The 19,201-nt window shown below is 44.9% G+C and overlaps 1 protein-coding gene across 3 annotated transcripts in view; it reads right to left on the minus strand.

The window, feature by feature from the left end:
* Nucleotides 1–19,201, minus strand: part of SV2B (synaptic vesicle glycoprotein 2B) — a 93,967-nt gene that overhangs the window by 18,884 nt on the left and 55,882 nt on the right. For all 3 annotated transcript variants that reach the window (XM_068991188.1, XM_068991187.1, XM_068991186.1), the window contains 3 exons: nucleotides 15,643–15,753; nucleotides 14,120–14,208; nucleotides 10,369–10,533 (listed from right to left, as the gene is read on the minus strand). In XM_068991188.1, coding sequence (XP_068847289.1) covers nucleotides 10,369–10,533; nucleotides 14,120–14,208; nucleotides 15,643–15,753 — 365 coding nt within the window. The remainder of the gene's footprint in view (nucleotides 1–10,368; nucleotides 10,534–14,119; nucleotides 14,209–15,642; nucleotides 15,754–19,201) is intronic.

Consider the following 19,201-nt stretch of genomic DNA (forward strand, 5'->3'; position numbering starts at 1 on the left):
CCAAAACAGCCAGTAAGAGGTAAAACCCCTGGATAATTGTGAGGCACAGCCCACACCCGGAGCTGTTGCACACCTTCAACTCCTACACAAACTTAAAAGGAAAAAGCAACAGGACACTTCAAAACATGTACTCACACACAGGGATATCAGCCTCTCCTGGTTATGCGTCCCAAGCTTGGTTAAGCTATTAAGTGAGAAACCTTTGGCTGTGTCTTCATTTGTGATGAATTTCAACCCCATCTGTCTATCCATTCACTGATTCAGTCTCAAGCAAAAGTTTTACCGAGGGTGGCATTAGGTGCTACGAGTACAGACAGAAAAGACACGGTACCTGCCCTCAAGCCTAATGGGGAAAAGAAACGGAGCCAACAGACAATTACAGTTCAGTGGGGACCCAGTGACAGAGGCAGCACAGGGCACTGGGGGCCACTGCTGCTCCTCAGGGCCGCCAGGTCACTCCATCCACCAGCACACACGATGGCCAGGGCCCCTTACTCTTCACTCTCAGCTACGTTCTACTGAGAACCCTCACCTAGAACCACATCTTATTAGCTTTGACAAAAAGACCTCTCAGCAATAAGAAGGCCTGGGCCAGTGCTTCTCAAGGGGAAGTCCCCAGAACACTTGCATCAGAATAAAATAGGGAGACAGACTGGGAGAGTAGCATTGGCCTACATCCACTACCCTGTGGGGGCTCAGATGGTGACGAATCTGCCTGCGGTGCAGGAGACCCAGGTTCAATCCCTGGGTCGGGAAGATCCCCTAGAGAAGGGAACGGCAACCCACTCCAGCATTCATGCCTGGAGAATCCCATGGACAGAGGAGCCTGGTGGGCTACAGTCCCTGGGGTCGCAAAGAGTCAGACACGACTGAGCAACTAACGCTTTCACTTTTCATGTGTAAGACAGATAGCTAGCAGGAAGCTGCTGTGAAGCACAGGAGCTCAGCTGGTGTTCTGTGATGACCTTGAGGGGTGGGATGTGGGGGGGCGGGAGGGAGGCTCAAGAGGCAGGGATTTATGTATACATGAGGTTACACAGCAGGAGCCAACCCAATATCGTAAAGCAATTACACTCCAACCTTTAAAAGTTAAAATAAACTGACGGAACTTAGGTACACACACAAAAAAAATAATAATAATAAAATGGGAGATTATTACGAAAGATGGGAGTTCTCTTCCACCCTGCACCTCTTGAACTCTAATCACCAGAGGGAGATGCCAGATTATTACACTTTAGGAAATGTGGGAATCTCTGATCAAGAAAGCCAAATTGTTTTCAACAGTTTTTCTTAGGGTTAAATTTGAATCGGCCTCCAAAAGCTACTGCTGAACTCTTCCTATTTCTATGGAAAAACTGATCACTAAGCCTTTTGTTACAGGAAGATGGCTCTGATTTCAAAATTAATGTAATTTGTATGCTGACTGTATTTACTCAGGAAAGCTATTCCTGGAGCCTGTCTCAGGTCTTTGCCCTTCTTAATATATCCTTCTCTTTAATACAGTAATGGGCTGGTGATGTGGCCTCCGGTGATATTTTAACGTTCTGCCGAAGGTGGGTGAGAAAGAAGGGCCATAAATCATAACAGGTCTGACACCGGCAGACCTTAAAATGTATCTCCAAGTGAGTTATAAAAAGCCAAAGTTATAAAAGGAGAGATAAAAGGAGAAAAGGCCAAGGCATATTTTATGAGTCTTTTATATAAATCATCTCCTCCGATCTCTAATTTATATACTGAACTGGTCCAAGATGCTTCACTCAGGAGGTCTCAAAGGCTGAAAGAAGTAGCTTGTGGAACCCTTCCTTTAAGGAAACAGAAGCCATTGGTGATCCAGAGCCTGTGGTGGAATTATTATTACAAACGCTTTATTTCAGCTACCCTCAGCCAGTGCTTCATCCACCAGGTGATCTAAACTATACCAGAAGCCGCATCTACACAGTCACCATGATTTACACTTGAATGGGCTCACGCTCAAGAAGCTCAAAGCTGAAGGGGGAAACAAGAAACCTGACAATTGAAATCTGGCGTGATAACTATCGAGCTCAGACATACGTAGGACTCCCCTGGAGGTGCGGTGAATAAGGGTCCGCCTGCCAACACAGGGGACTCAGGTTCAGGCCCTGGTCCGGGAAGATTCCACCTGCTGCGGAGCCGCCAAGCCCTCAGGCTACTACTGAGCCCGTGAGTCTGCAGCCTGTGCTCCGCACAAGAGAGGCCACCGCACTCAGAAGTTCACGCACACGGCGAAGAGCAGCCCCGACTCACCGCAACTAGAGGAAGACTATTAGGAAAACCAGTGAAGACTCAGCGTGACCAGATATAAACTGTTTTTCTAAAAAGATTAGAGATAAGCCACAAGATCACTGCAGACGGGCACTTATGATACAGTCGGGTACACCATGACATTGGCTTTTCCTTAAGGATAAATAAAAGCTCTCCAAGCCAAGATGCAGAGCAAGTGAATTCCAGGCAAAGGGCAGAGCATATGCTAAGGCACAGAGGCATGACATATACTGTGCACCCTTCACCTGACTTTTTGGTAAGTGTGAATTCTCTTTCACATCATTTATACCACCTTTCAGAGAGAACGTAAACAAAGGGTCTATTTTCCCAAAGCTCACACACATGGACCGTCCTACAATAAGCCTTCCACATACAGTGAGATAAAAGAGAAGCTTTTCTGGGAAAGCCCCGGAACTCTAGTTTCTCACACATCATCTGATATCAGGTCCTAATCTGAGATGAAGCAAAGCAGGAATGAGAAAACCGTCCACGTCAGGGGACTTCCTTGGCAGGCTAAGACTTCGCCTTCCAAGGCAGGGGGTGAGGGTTCGATCCCTGGTCAGGGAGCCAACATCTCACATGCCTCATGGCCAAAAACCCAAAACATAAAACAGATGCAATATTGTAACAAATTAGTAAAGACTTTTAAGATGGTCCACACAAAAGAAATCTTTAAGAAAAAAAGAAAATCACTTCAGAAAATACATGCTTGGGCTCATTTTGCTTAAAGAATGAAGGAAACAGAGGGTCTTTTGTTTATAACTTCTATGCAACTTCTTAAATTCTCTATATAACTCTAAGTAACTTCTTAAATTCTCCACACATAGGCATCAGGCTTTTACTTCACCTCTGATACTACCTTCCAAAAAGTGAAGAATAGAGTTCAGCTTTTAGGACTCTCATTAAAAGATTTCAGGCAAGTCTCTTCTCCTCTGCAGGCTTGTATTTTAAAATCTTTAAAATAACATTATTGAGGAGATGACTTTTTCCGGTGCTAGTATTTGGTTTCATAAATGAGAGGTATCTTTGCTATAAGTAGCCTGGGAAAGAAAGGAGTGGAGTTAGGAGAGGGCCATCAAATGGTTGAAATACTGCTTCACGGAGAAGCAGATGCACATGGTGGGAAATACCGGCGCTGCGTCTTCCAGACAGACTCTCTAGGGACAAATCCTTGTGCCTCAGGGGATCTGCCAGTAAATCCAACTTACTCTCTCCATCTTCTCTTACGCTTACAGCCACCTAAGTGCTGAAATCACCATATCTCACCCTGTCTCTTTACACGGACCCTAGAACATTTTTTAAAAGAGGGTATAACTGAAAAGGAGCAGGATACTATGGTCCTTGCCTCCCATGTCCTCAGCCTGCCTTTTGTCTGTGGAAAAACTTTAGCCAAAGAGTAAGTTCCATCAGAGAAGTGAAAACACGCAGAAACAAAGGAAAACAGTCAACGGAGCGCAAGTGATAATAGTTTAGCCATTACACATGGTCAGGGGCCTTATCTCCCTCTCAAGGCCTATTCACCATATTCTGAGCCATGTCCGTGAGCTGTCTTATGGATACGGATGCCCCCACCAGGTGAAGTTGCCTGCCTGATGACCAGACTAGCCGTGACGTGCGCTGTCACAATTCTAAGAATCGGCCTCAAAGAACTGGAAACAAACCAATCCTGGAGCTGAAGATCAACTGCACTTAAAACAGTCAAGATACCACTGGTCAGACCACTGATGACCAATTTCAAGGTGACTGTCAGCCGACCGTACTGTTTCTGCATGTAGCTCCCTCCCTCCGTCTGTAAAAGCTCTTGCCCTCTGATTGTCAGTGGGGGGAGCTTGGCCTTCGGACACATGTCCACCTCCTCCCCTTGCCCCAATGCTGAGTTGCTGGCATCCGAAAGAAAGCAAACTTTCCTTTCTGCCAACCTGGCCTCTGTATTGGCTTTTGAGCAGTGAGCAGCGAGACCCCACTTTCGGTTACATAACCTTGGTGCGTGCACGTGTGTGTGTGTGTGTGTGTGTGTGTGTTTGTTAGTCGCTCAGATGTGTCCCACTCTTTGCGATCCCATAGACTAGAGCCCACCAGGCTCCTCTGTCCATGGAATTCTCCAGGCAAGAATACTGGGGTGGGTTGCCATTCCCTACTCTAGGGGATCTTCCCAACCCAGGGATCGAACCCGGGTCTCCTGCAGTGCAGGCAGATTCTTTATGGTCTGAGCCACCATGGCTCAGCCACATAACACCAAATAACCTTGATACCAAAGATCAATAAGAATAGTATAAGGAAAATATATACCAATCTCATTTAAATGCAAAAACCCTAAATAGAACATAAGTAGTTCTGTGTGTGTGTGTGTGTGTGTGTGTGTGTGTCTGCACGCGTGCACACGTGCATGCTCAGTCGTGTCCAACTCTGCGACCCCAGGGACTGCAGCCTGCCAGGGCTCCTCCGTCCGTGAGATTTTCCAGGCGAGAATACTGGGGTGGATTGCCATTTCTTACTCCACGGGATCTCCCAGACCCAGGGATCAAACCCACATCTCTTTCATCTCCTGTGTTGGCAGGCAGATTCTTTACAACTAGTGCCAATTGGATTTTAGCAAATGTGTCCATCGCTACGGCACCATGCAGACTGTTTCCACTGAGCTCTGCTTATTTATCCATACTTCCCTCCCCCCTAGCCTCTGGCAACCACTGACGTGCATAGTTTTGCGTTTTTAGGAATGACATACAGTTGAAATCATAAACCTTTTTAGAGAGGTTTCTTTCACTTAGGAACATGCATTTAGGTTTCTCAACGTCTTTTTATGACTTGGCCCCTTACTTCTCAGGCACTAAATAATATTCCAGGCCCAGTATGTACCACAGTTGATTTATCCGTTCACCTACACAAGGACATCTTGGATCGCTGCTAGATAATAGGCTAGTTCTGGCAGATGGCATATGGGACATCTCTGTGACTTCCTCGAAATTTCACTGTGAACATAAACAGCTCTGAAAATAATCTTAACAAAATAATAAGTTGAAAACCAATCTGAAATATTTGCACAATTTTCTGTAGAAAATAAAAAATGAAGGACATGTGTGTTGCCTCCACATTTTAACAGTTATGAATAAAACAGCTATAAACATCTAAACAACACAAAAAAGAATATTAGTAAATCAAATCTGTCAATGTATTACCATTTTAAAAAAATCACATGGAATGATCACGATATATCCCAGGAATTAAGTACAGTTGAATATCCAGAAAAAATATTACTTTAATCTATCATATTAATAGGTCCAAGGAGAAAGCCATATGATTGTCATAATAGATGCAGAAAATAACAGACGCATGTGACAGATTCAGTATGCCTTCATGATAAACACTCTCAGCATACTTAAAAGAGAATTTCCTTAACTTTATAAAGAAGACCAATCAAAACATAGCAAGTGTCATACTTCAAAGTAAGACAGCCAAATTACCCCCACTGAAGTCAGGATACCCATTAGCACTGACATTATAATCAACACAATACTACACCTCAATTAAAAATATTTAAAATAAAAAGTAAATGGTCTAAAAATAATAACAAAAAAACTAATTGCAAAGTTTATAGTATGGGAATTATACATTCACATCTATAACAAAGCGTGATATTTACCTAAAACTTAAAGCACACAAAAGAAGGCTGTACAGTGTTTACAGATACACAAATACATGGGAAAGTGTAAAAACACGCATGCGTGTAGAACACCGAGTTTATGACTGTGGTGATCATTACTCCTTGGGAGGAAGAAAAGCAACATCAAAAAGAGCAACCGAGTGAGCGACGTTTAATCTACATTAAAATCTGAAATCAGTGTGAAAGTCGCTCAGTCATGTCTAACTCTTTGTGACCTCATGGACTATACAGTACATGGAATTCTCCAGACCAGAATACGGAAGCAAGTAGCCTTTTCCTTTCTCCAGGGGATCTTCCCAATCCAGGGATCGAACCTAGGTCTCCCACATTGCAGTCGTAATCTTTACCCATTGAGCCACAAGAGAAGCCCTTGTGGGTCCTGGAGTGGGTAGCCTATAATCTCTTCTCCAGGGGATCTTCCCAACCCAGGGATGGAGCCCAGGTCTCCCGCATTGCAGGCAGATTCTTCACCAGCTGAGCCACCAGGGAAGCCCAAAGTCAGTGCAGCATAGTTTATGATTTTACAAAGCTAGATGCTCTGAATAGGGTTGTTGTGTTATTCTGTGTTCTTTGTATATTTGATATGTTTCATGATGTAATAAAAAAGAAAAGAAAGGAGACAAAACAATTGTTATAGGCAGATGACAGGGCTGTTAGAACTAATAAAAGAGCTCAGCTCAAACATCCCCAGATCAGCAGGATTTCTGTTGATCTGCAATAATAATCTGGGTAAAAGTCTGATGGAAGAACAGCCACCCTATTTTTAGTAGCTATTTAGTTGTAAAATGGGCTTCCCACGTGGTTCAGTGGGTAAGAATCCGCCTGCGGTTCAGGAGATGCAGGTTTGATTGCTGGATAGGGAAGATCCCCTAGAGGACGCCATGGCAACCCACTCCCGTATCCTTGCCTGGGGAATCCCACTGGACAGAGAAGCCTGGAGGGCTACAGTCCATGGGGCCACACAGAACTGGACATGACTGAAGCAATGCACTATGCACACATGCACAGTTGTAAAATATTCCGGAAGAAGCTCTATAAGAACTATGCAGAACCTGGATTAAATTTCTAAATTATGCTGAGGTATTTTAGTAGTGGGCTTCCCTGTTGACTCTGTGGTAAAGAAGACATGGGTTTGACCCCTGGGTCAGGAAGATGCCTTGGAGAAGGAAATGGCAACACACCCCAGTATTCCTGCGTGGGAAATGCCATGGACAGAGGAGCCTGGCAGGCTACCGTCCGTGGGGTCGCAAAAGAGTCAGACACGACGTAGCAACTAAACAACATCAACAGTAATTTCAGCAACCCTGAAGCATGACGGACGTTTTATCTCAATATTATGACTTTCTGATGTGCAGAGGCTTGCACAGGTCAGAGAGGGTTCAGCTAGTTACTGACCCATCAAGGCTTGGAACGTAGAGCCCCAAGTCTTGGCTACTTCCTCAGACCTGAAGCCAGAAAGTAAGTTAAACACATTTCCCATCCTTGGCAGCTTCACAGAGCGTTATTGCCCTTAAACACACCCATTGCAGATGAAGAAAATTTTTACTAATGCCTCACTAAAAAGAGCTTTTAACTGTGTGTGTAGCATGTCACTATGATGCATGAAATCAACCTTCTCTCTTCTAGACTTTATTTCTCTTTGCTCTCCCTGCTAAAAGTAATCTTCCCCCATGTGTGGTAGCTAATAAAGTAAATAATTTTACCCAAATTTTTAGTCAGCAAAGTGTGGATAAACTCCAAAGGGGACTACTGGTAAGACTGAGGACAATGCTAACGAATGTGAAGCTTGTAACTTGTCAAGAGGCTCAAGATTCCCGCAGGTGAGATGTTTTCTAGTTTGTGACCAGCAGATGGCAGCATAACTCAAGAAAAACAAACAAACCCACATTCAATTCCTTAGTTTCAAAGGTTCCTAATCTTTTTTGAATTGTGGTGCTAGAGAAGACTCCTGAGAGTCCCTTGAACAGCAAGGAAATAAACCAGTCAATCCCTAAAGGAAACCAATCCTGAATATTCATTGGAAAGACTGATGCTGAAACTGAAGCTCCAATACTTTGGCCACCTGATGCAAAGAGCTGACTCACTGGAAAAGACCCTGATGCTGGGAAAGATTGAAGGCAGGAGAAGAAGGGGATGGCAGAGGATGAGATGGTTAAATGGTATCACGGGCTCGATGGACATGAGTTTCAGCCAACTCCGAGAGATCGTGAAGGCCAGAGAAGCCTGGGGTGCTGCAGTTCCCGGGGTCACAGAGTCAGACACGACTTAGTGACTGAACAACAACATATGAGATTATCTACAAAATACTCAGCCTTAATCAGCCTTGTTATCATTGTCATCACCATCGCCACTATAGTAACACCGCAATAGAGTGTCACTGAACAGAGGCAACTTCACAGATGAAGTCTCTTTTAATGAATTTGTCTCTCCATGGAATAACATCATACCAGAGGGACATCTAGCCATCTATAACATCCCTTACTTTTCAACACTTCCAAAGCATTCTAATAAAGAAGGGCAACATTTCATCTTCTTCTTTTTTTCGGTGGGGGGGGGGTGGGGGTCCCTGTGCTGGGTCTTCCTGCAAATCACAGGCTTTTTTTTTTTTTTCCATCTAGTGCTTAATTGCCTCAAGGCACATGGGATCTTACTTCCTGGAGCAGGGATCAAACCTGAGTCCCCTGCATTGGAAGGAGGATTCGTAACTGCTGGATCACCAGGGAAGTCCCAAGAAGGGCAACCTCTCTTCCTTGGCAATGCCAATGCAAGATCTCTGGCTTTATACGGACGAGCCCCAACAGTGAGAAATCCCAGGGGGATTACCACCCACCACCAACCATCAGCCTTGGAACTGCCATCCTTGAAGTGGCCACTCTCAGCAGATTCCAGTGCCCCAAGTGTCCCCAGCGAGGGCGTGTGCACACACGGGCATGTAAATGTGGAGATGTTTGTGACTGAGCCTCGGCATTTTAAAACATCATCTGAATGTCTGAATTCCGCGTCTGCTGAGAGTCAGGCCTAACGTTCCTTCCTCAAAGGCCTTATATTTATAGAAATAACATTCCTCTTTTCATATCACACTTTCTTTCTCATCCTAAATAACCGAGAACATTTGCTAAGGTCTGGCCAGTAACATATGGACTAGAAGGCCCAAGACCCCCTCCTTGGACTTCATCCAGACACGTACTTCTTTCCCACAGTGGCTAAGAGTCAACGGGCACAGCCACTTGGACACATAGCTGGGTGTGGGCTGGAAAAGTAGAGCTGGCACTGGAGGAGAGCATCCCTGGCAATAATTCTTGCACAGGTGCATGAACTAAGGGGCCGCGTCTATCACCGACACTGAACTGCCTGGGCCGTGGGGTTTCTGGTGTAGCCCTCCCCTGACCCAGTGAACTTGCTAAGGATAATTCAAGATGGCAAACAGCAGAGGTGAAAATGCTCAGCTTAGTGGATCACGTGGCTTGAAGGGAACTATCCTGACCCACTTGGGGCCATTGGAGGCAACCTCAAGGAGGCATTCTTAAAGCCCAGCGGTCTGGACTATCCATCTCAGTGTTCCAGGAGTAGAAAGAGGAGTCAGACTGAAGAAGAGGTCTGTCTGCGAGAGCGCTGTTGTGTCCAACTCTTTGCAACCCTATGGACTATGTAGCCTGCCGGGCCCCTCTGTCCATGGGATTCTCCAGGCAAGAACACTGGAGTGGGTTGCCATTTCCTTCTCCAGGGGATCTTCCCGACCCAGGGATCAAACCCGTCTCCCTGTGTCTCCTGCACTGCAGGTGGGCTCTTTACCACTGAGCCACCAGGGAAACCCTGAAGAGGACATGGGCAGGACTTTTTTTAACACTGCTCTAATTTTTTTCCCCAAAGGACAACACTCTTGATGGCAAAGGGCCATGCTGATAGATACTTGGAGGTAAGAGCTTCCTGACCCAGGGATCAAACCCACATCTCCTGCATTTCAGGAGGATTCTTTACCCACTGAGCTGTTGGGGAAGCCAGTAATAGGTGAAAGAGTATCATAAAATAGTGTCATATTAGCCTTGGGCTTGCTGCTGAAGAAGCATCCAGAATCAAAGAAAAAGCTCAACAATCAGGCTGTGAGTTGGTGCCGGACCTCTGGGCCCTCCCTCTAGGCAGGTATCATTGAGGGGCTCTCTGAGATCTCAGACAAGACAGCCTGGTTGACCCTCCTTGATCAATCAACCCTAGCCAGGATGATGGGGGATTGCACGCTAAAGACAAGGCCACCAAGGGGCACTGTCGAGTCTCTGGCAGCCTAGGCCAAAGGGGATATTCTACCAGTCTCAGAGCTCAATCCCCACCATACTGAAGAATTCTTATCTGGCCAATGCCTCCCTCCCCAAGACAGTACCCACACACACTCCTCTTGATCTAAGGAAAGTCCACGGTCCCTCACTTACTTGTCATTCACAAGTTTCCCGTGTTGGTGAATCTGATTTTCCATCGTGAAGTTGATTGTGACACCGTACACGTGCTCGTCGTGAAACACCTTCATTTTGGACTTGTACGCTTCATCTTGAAAATACCGGATCATGTCGGGGAACCAAACTGTTAGTCCATAGTAACTGTAATCGAGAAGAAAGAATATTGGAGCAGCAACACCATCAGTCTGCATTTCTGACATGATGTAAATCAAGCCCATTTTAAATGAGTCAGTATGGTTCATTAGAAAATGTAACTCATAAAAATAGATCTAATGGAAAAAAGTCACAATCGTCTCCATAGATGCCGAAAAGGCACTTGATTAAAAAAAACAACATGCATTCTTGATTAAAACGCCAATAGATTAGAAATTCATGCATACTTCCTTAGAGTGTAAAAATATATATAGTGCTGGTGGTTTAGTTGCTAAGTTGTGTCTGACTCTTGCGATTCCATGGACTAAGCCCACCAGGCTCCTCTGTCCATGGGATTGCCCAGGCAAGAATACTGGAGTGGGTTGCCATGCCCTCCTCCAGAGGATCTTCCTGACCCAGGGATCAAACCCAGGTCTCCAGCATTGCAGGCAGATTCTTTACCATCTGAGCCACGAGGGAAGCCCAAAATATATATAAATATATCTCAACTCAAAAAAGGATCTTTCAATGGGGGAAACACTGCGGTCACTCCCACTAACATAAGAAATAAGACCAGGATACCCATGTCATCGCTACTATTTAACACTACGTTGTAGTGTTAGCTAACTCAGTTAATTAAGTTAGTCTTAACTAACTCAGCTACGCAAGAAAAAGAACATAGGAATATAAAGTTACAAAGCAAGCAGTGAAACTGTATTTGCAGACGACATTTTATACCTAAAATCTCAAGATCACCAACTCAAAAAAATGGCCATGAAACGTACAAAAATGATGCTCCACCCCACTCATAGCCCCAAAACTGAAAGTTAAAACCACACTGTGTTATCACTCTCGCCCACCAGACCCGAAACCTTGAAGTTTGCAAAAACTCTGCTGGTGAGGCTGCAGGTAAGCAGGTGCTCTTATGCATTGCTGGGAAGAGGACCGCATTTTGCAATACCATCTTGAGGCGAACTGGTCAGTCCCTACAACAATTACTGGTGGATTTATCGCCTTTCGACTCCATAATTCTATTTCTGGGAATCTATTCCACTGATTAACTTGTCCAATGCAAAGAAGCCCACAAAGAGTGACGCACTGTGGCACTGTTTGCAACAACAAATGTCTGAAAACTTCCCAACAACCTGGCAACAAGGTTCCGACTGAAGAAAGTGTGGAGTTGTACTGTGAAGAGCTATGCACACGTTCTATGCCACTGTAAAAAAAAAGAATGTAAATCTCTATCCAGCGGTATGAGAGAGCTCCAGAATATATTGTTGAATGCAAAAAGGAAATGCAAAACTGCTTTCTTGCAGTTCCTTCTCATAAGGAAACAATAAAGAAATTTGTAAATATACATATATTTGCTTAAATTTACAAAAAGAAATACTAGAATGATAAATAGAAAAATAAAAGAGAATTACATAGAAGAGGCAGAAAGGAGTAAATAGAGGGGGAAGGAAGGGAGACCAGATCTCTCTGAGGTTCCAACATTGGAAAGTCATCACCTACTTGACAAAATTAAATTAGACGTAAGGAAATTTCTTAAAACTTTCAGTGAACTGGATCCAAGGGTCTACATTTTAGCTTCTGAAATGTTCTGTGTTCTCGTCTGGCTTGGATGGGACGAGTGGAAGTGAGCAGTCTGCTTCTACCTTACCTGTTTGGTAGAGACTGTTTGGGTCTCCATCAATATCTATTGGAAGACACTTGGTTAGATATCGGAAAAAGCAGGTCTTCCCACATTCCTCCCATAACCCAGGAGGTCATTAAAGCCAGTTGAGTTCCCTGGGTTGAGGGGAATGTGTCTTTGGCCATGGGCGGTGGTGAACAAAACAACTTCATAGGTGAAAGTTTAAAATCTCACTGAAAGATTTTAGCTGATAATAGCAATTTACTGAGCACTTACTGACGTGCCAGAAACAATTGCACTTTATCCGTGCTATGAAACAGCCTCTTAACACTATAAATGGGACCCAAAACTGGCACGGAAAGAAGGGTCATGTTATCTGGAGGTGAATAAAATGACTAGGGTGAAAGACTACTACTTAAGAGAGGAGCCAGCTAATCCTCAGTCACGTTACATTTCATTTACTTTATTGCTGTGGATATTATCGCAAAGGTTCTCTGTCTTTTCCATTTAATATCCACAAGGACACTGAGAGCTGCTGACCCAACATTCATTCCCTGCTTTGGTTTTGTTTGGGTGTCAATGCTCAGGAAAGCAAACAGTATCATCAGCTGAGAGGCAAATCCTGATTAGTCTGAAGTCACTGGGAAATCACACCCCGTTCACCAGTGGCTAGTCTAGCCCTGAAGCATGAGACACACATTTGGCTAATATAAAGCGGGGGTGGGGAGAGCCTGCTGGCGGCTTCTGAGAGAGGTTTGAAGTGAAAGTGTTAGTCGCTCAGTTGTGTCCGACTCTTTACGACCCCATGGACTGTAGCCCGCCAGGCTCCTCTGTCCATGGGATTCTCCAGGCAAGAATACTGGAGTGGGTTGCCATTTCCTTCTCCAGGGAATCTTCCCAACCTGGGGATCGAACCCCAGGTCTCTTGCATCACAAGCAAAGTCTTTACCATCTGAGCCACCAGCAAAGATGAGAAAGGTTTCCTTGATGTTAAAAAGTGGAGCTCAGGGACTTCCCTGGTGGTCTAGTGGCTAAGACTCCACATCCTCCCAAGGCAGGGGTCCAGGTCAGGTAACTAGGTCCCACACACCATAACTAAGACTTTGCAAGCTGCAACTAAAAAAAAAAAAAAAAAGTCACCCATGCAGAAACTAAAGATTCTGCATGCTATAATGAAGATCAAAGATCCCACAGGCCATAACCAAGACTCAGCAGAACCAAGTAAAAAAAAAATATGTTTTTTAACAAAATCAATCTCAGAGAAAGGCAGCCTCCTCCTTGTTGGGACACTTTTCCATGTCTGAGGATGCCGAGAGCAGCTGCAGCATCTTGCTAGCAGATGAGAACTAGCCTGAGGCTGAAGGTGGCTGCCTCTCCATGGAATTCTTATTACAAAGGATCAGAAATTTCCTTGTTGTAGAGGCCACTAGAGTGGGTTGCCTGCCGTAGCCAAAACCATCCAATCTGACACAGACTGTATATGAGTTAAAACCAACGGTAACCCTCAACGTACAGACGAGGCACGGGAAGCATAAGAAAATTACTGAACTTTTTGTTCAGTTGCTAAGTTGGGTCTGACTCTTTGCAGCCCCATGGACTGCAGCACACCAGGCTTCCCTGTCCCTTCACTCTCTCCCGGAGTTTGCTCAAACTCATGTCCATTAAGTCGGTGATGCCATTCAACCATCTCATCCTCTGTTGTTCCCTTCTCTTCCTGTTCTCAATCTTTCCCAGCATCAGGGTCTTTTCCAATGAGTCAGCTCTTCACATCAGGTGGCCAAAGTATTGGAGCTTCAGCTTCAGCATCTGTCCTTCTAATGAATATTCAGGGTTGATTTCCTTCAGGACTGACTGGTTTGATCTCCTTGCAGTCCGACTCTCAAGAATCTTCTCCAGCACTACACTGTCTACGTCTGTGATAGCTCTTTATTAATTAATGAACTTAAGGAAGACAGAACTTACCTTAAAGCCATGGTAAACCAGACCACGGCCAGAATCAGCGTGTTCATCCTGTAGGGTCCCATCACACAGTACAGAGCATTTTCCCAGACCTGTAACCCACAGCACAGATGGGTGGTTAAAGGCAGGAACTTGTGACTTGGAAGAGCTCCTTTTTAAGATTCTCTATTAAATTGCTTAGGAACCCACAGACAGATCAGGCAGCAATGTCTTCCAGAGGCAGCAATTCTGCTCAAGGCACAAGGAACCCTCTTCTGTTCTTCTTAGCTGGTGTCACACTCTAACAGTCCTGCAGCGTCCTCGAACACAATGGTGCATGTGACCAAAAGCACAGTGAGTGGGGATGTCAGGTGCTGAGCAGCCCTGAGCTCATCTCCCCACCAACGGGGACGGACGCTGTTTCAAACACTGAACCACCCTGCCCCAAGAGGGTTATGCAGGCTCAGTATCCTGGCCGATGCCTGCCTGAGTGTTTGACAGTTGGCTTGTCTCACAGGACCACTTCTCCGGAGAAATGCCCTTGCCCTTCATAAAGACTTTCTCAGAGATCACCAACAAACCTTACAGGGGTCCTTTCTTTCACTCACTCCCTCCTTCCCACAGTTTATTTAAAGAGAAAATGCCACTGCAGTGGCTCATCAGCAAGAATTTTCACCTGGTCTAGGATGAGACTCCCAGCACTGTGGCACAAAAACCAATCCTGAAATGTCTCCCACATATGGATCGAATTTTGGGCCAAGAGGAGGAACTGATAAGCGGAATACTGCCTGTCATATTGGTCTCATTCACCAGTGACTTCAGCCATCACCAGAAGGCGAGCTGGTGAACCCTGAGGGAACTCAGAAGGGAAAACAGTACCTGCCTTTTAGCAGCCACCAGACTGCAGCCTCTCCCCACAGGGAGCCCTGAGGAAACTCAGGGTGTGAAAACACAGGAAGGACATTGGCCCCAGATAGCTGAGGTGCATATAAAAGGAATAATTTCAGTGAGCCCAGACATCTTCCCAGCATGGAAACGCACTAAATTCTTTAACTTGGCATATCTAGTTTTCTTTCATTAATAATAAACTTTTGACTGTCAGACCACCTGCCCTTTGTTGCAAAACTCCTATATATCTGGCTTCCCCCGTCCTCGCCTCCTTGGATAGTTCTCTCAGAGTTACTTGAGCTGCTATCTCCTGGGCTTGAAGTCCTAAAAATTCCCACTGAATAAAACATAACTCTCAGACCAAAAAAAGAAGAAGAAGAAGGTGCTAGAAAGAACGGTGCTTTCTCAGACTAGACATTGTGTCTACATTCAAAATCTCTGCCTTTGGAAAGAAGAGCAAAGAAAAGAAACCAAGGATTAGATACTTTGTGGTTCAGGGCTCACAGGAGTTGGAGATTGGTGTGGGCTAGGACCCAGATGTTGCTTCCTGCCCATCACTGTGCCTTGGGTTGATGGGCGTGTTCAGAATCTCTATTCCTCATCCACTCTCGTTACAGCTCACCATAAAGCCTCCCTCTCACCCAGGTCTCCAAACTTACCTGCTTGAAAGTGGTCTTGAATCTGACCAACCAGCGTTGATACCAAGTTCCTGTTGAACTCTGGATCTCAATGAACTCATCCATTTGCTTGGGAGTTTTAATGTTGGAAACCTGTGAAGCAAAGACGGGCTAGAGAATCTCAACCTTACTTTGACTTTTCAATTTTCAGTTGACTGTAACTGACTTTATTAACTTCCTTAGGGCTAGGGGAGCTTTTGGTGACCCTCTAGTTCAGTAATTCTTAACCAATATTGTACATAGCATCTCTTAGCGATCTTTCTCAGGTAGATATGTCCCACTGCAGACAGATGATTCGGAGTTTTTTCACTCAGTTATGGCTTTGAGAAATACACTGAGGTCCTGTCTATATCTTACTTGCCCATAATAGAGTTGACTGCACCTTAAAATTCAGAGGTCTATCCTTAATAGGCATTAACATCAGAGAAGTCTAGAGCCTGCAGAGACAACAGTGTGTGTGCATGTGTGTGTGTGTTGGGAGAGAAAGCTTGCTCTGGAAGACTTTTTAGTTATTTTGTTTAGTTTTGGCTGTGCTGGGTCTTTGTTGCTGCACGGGCTTTCTCTAGTTGTGGCAGGTCGGGGCTTCTCCCTAATTGCGGTCTGTGGGCTTCTCATTGTGGTGGCTTCTGCTGTTGTGGAGCACAGACTCCAGGGCACGAGGTTTCAGTAGTTGCAGCTTCTGGACTCTAAAGCACAGGTTCAATAGTGTGGCACATGGCCTTAGCTGCTCCACAATATGTGGGATCTTCTTGGATCAGGGATCAAACCCATGTCTCCTGCATCGGCAGGCAGATTCTTTACCACTGAGCCACCAGGGAAGCCCTGTGTGAGACATGTTTTAAATACACCAGAATAAAAGACATTAAGTCCTCCTTCTGCACAGCAAAAGAAATCACCAACAAAATGAAAAGACAACCTACTGAATGGGAGAAAATATTTGCAAATCATAAATTTGACAAGGGCCTAATATTCAAAATATATCAACTCCATGCAACTCCCAGCAAAAAAAAAAAAAAAAGCAAACAATCCAATTAAAAAAATGGACAGAGGATCTGAGTAGACAGTTCTCCAGAGAAGACATGCTGCTGCTGCTGAGTTGCCTCAGTCGTGTCCGACTGTTCACGACCCCATGGGCTGCAGCCTACCAGGCACCCCCGTCCCTGGGATTTTCCAGGCAAGAGTAGGGTGCCACTGCCTTCTCCGAAAGAAGACATAGCGGTGGCCAATAGGCAGGTGAAAAAAATGCTAAGCATCACTAATCATCAGGGAAACGCAAATTAAAACCACACTGTGATGTCACCTCATACCTGCTAAAATAGTTATTACCAAAAAGACAAAAAACAGCACGTGTCCATTAAGATGTGGGGAAAAGGAAACCCTTCTGCACTGTTGGTGGGGATGTAAACTGCTGAGGCTACTATGGGAAATAGTATGGAGGTTTCCCCCCAAAATTAGAAATAGAACTACCATAGGGTCTATGAGTCTACCTCCGGATATTTATCTGAAGGAAATGAAAACACTAAATCAAAGAGATATCTGTGCTCCCATCTTCACTGCAGTATTATTAAAAAGGTGAAGATATGGAAACAGCCCAAGTGGCCACTGATAAGTGAAAGGATAAAGATGTGATACACACACACACACACACACACACACACACACACACACACAGGAATACTAACCAACCATAAAATATAAAATCTTGCCATTTGCAACAACGTGGGTGGACCTTGAGGACATTACGGCAAGTGAAATAAATCAGATGGAGAAAGACAAGTACTGCATGATCCCACTTATATTCGGAGAATCAACCAAACCAAACAAAAACAGAAAACCAAGCTCATAGACAGAGAGAACAGACTGGTGGTTTCCAGAGGGGAGGGGTGTGGGAAGGTTGGACAAAACAGGAGAAAGGAGTCGAAAGGTACAAACTTGCAGCTATAAAATAAGTCCTGGGATGTAATGTAGAGCATGGTGATAGTAGTTCCATTCAGTTCAGTTCAGTCACTCAGTTGTGTCCAACTCTGCGACCCCAGGGACTACAGCACGCCAGGCCTCCCTGTCCATCATCAACTCCTGAAGTTTATTCAAACTCATATCCATTGAGTCAGTGATGCCATCCAACCATCTCATCCTCTGTTGTCCCCTTCTCCTCCTGCCTTCAATCTTTCCCAGCATCAGGGTCTTTTCCAATGAGTCAGTTCTTTGCATCAGGTGGCCAAAGTATAGGAGTTTTAGCTTCAGCATCAGTCCTTCCAATGAATATTCAGGACTGATTTCCTTTAGGATGGACTGGTTTGATAATAGTTAATAATACTCTATATTCATTATTTGAAAGTTGCTAAGAAAGTAAATCTTGAGTCCTCAGCACAAGAAAAAACGTTTTGTAACTGTGTGGTGACAGATGGTACCGAGACTTATTGTGCTGATCATTTTGCAATGTATACAAACACCGAATCATTATACAGAACACCTGAAACTAACACAGTGTTACATGCCAATTGTACCTCAATTTGTTTTTAAAGGGGCTTCTTTGGTGGCTCAGATGGTAAAGCGTCTGCCTACAATGTGGGAGATGTGGGTTCCATCCCTGGGTCATGAAGATCCCATGGAGAAGGAAATGGCAACCCACTCCAGACTTCTTATCTGGAAAATCCCATGGACGCAGGAGCCTGGTAGGCTACGTGCACGGGGTCACAAAAGTCGGACACGACTGAGCAACTTTACTTCACTTTTTAAAAAGAGAAATTAGGTCTTCCTTGCTACCCCTGGTTTTCCTGTTGGAAATCAAAGAGATAGGAAGTGGGAATAAGGCTGTGTGTAACAGGGAAGAACAGAATCTGACTTCACGTTGGCTATGTTTCTTTAACCTTTGCTTTCTGTGGCTTTTGTTACTAAAAGGATGCTGTCCACAGCTGTAAGCTTTCCCTGCTTGGGGAACTCTGCCCCTCTACGTGCATACTAGGTTGCTTCAGTCATGTCCAACTCTTTGTGACCCTATGGACTGTAGCTAACCAGGCTCCTCTGTCCATGGAATTCTCCAGACAAGAATACCGGAGTGGTTGCCATTTCCTTCTCCAAGGGATCTTCATGACCCAGGGATGGAAACTTTGTCTCTTTCACCTCCTGCAATGGTAAGTGGATTCTTTACCACGACAGCCAGCTGGAAAGCCCACCCCTCTACTGACTTTAAACTAAAGTGTCTTTGTTCAGCTCACAGGGAAACACCAAGACCCTGACCACCTGTGGATGGCTGCAGGAAAGAAGAAATGAACACATTCCCCCCCACACACACACACACAGAGGCTGGCCAAGCCAGGAGATATTTTGCAAGATTTATGGCCTTTTTACTTTACTTCCTCATCACCTCTCTGTCTCTATTCTATAAAAGAAACTAGCACCCAGACCCCAATAAGATGATATTCCACCATCTTCTTGGACACCCAACTTTCCAAATAAAGTCTCTCTTCCTTGCCTCAACACCTCCTCTCCCGATTTATTGGCCTGTCGTGTGGTGAGCAGACCAAGCTTGGACTCAGCA

The sequence above is a fragment of the Capricornis sumatraensis genome, chromosome 19 (genome assembly GCF_032405125.1).
Source record: "Capricornis sumatraensis isolate serow.1 chromosome 19, serow.2, whole genome shotgun sequence".
NCBI lineage: Eukaryota > Metazoa > Chordata > Mammalia > Artiodactyla > Bovidae > Capricornis > Capricornis sumatraensis.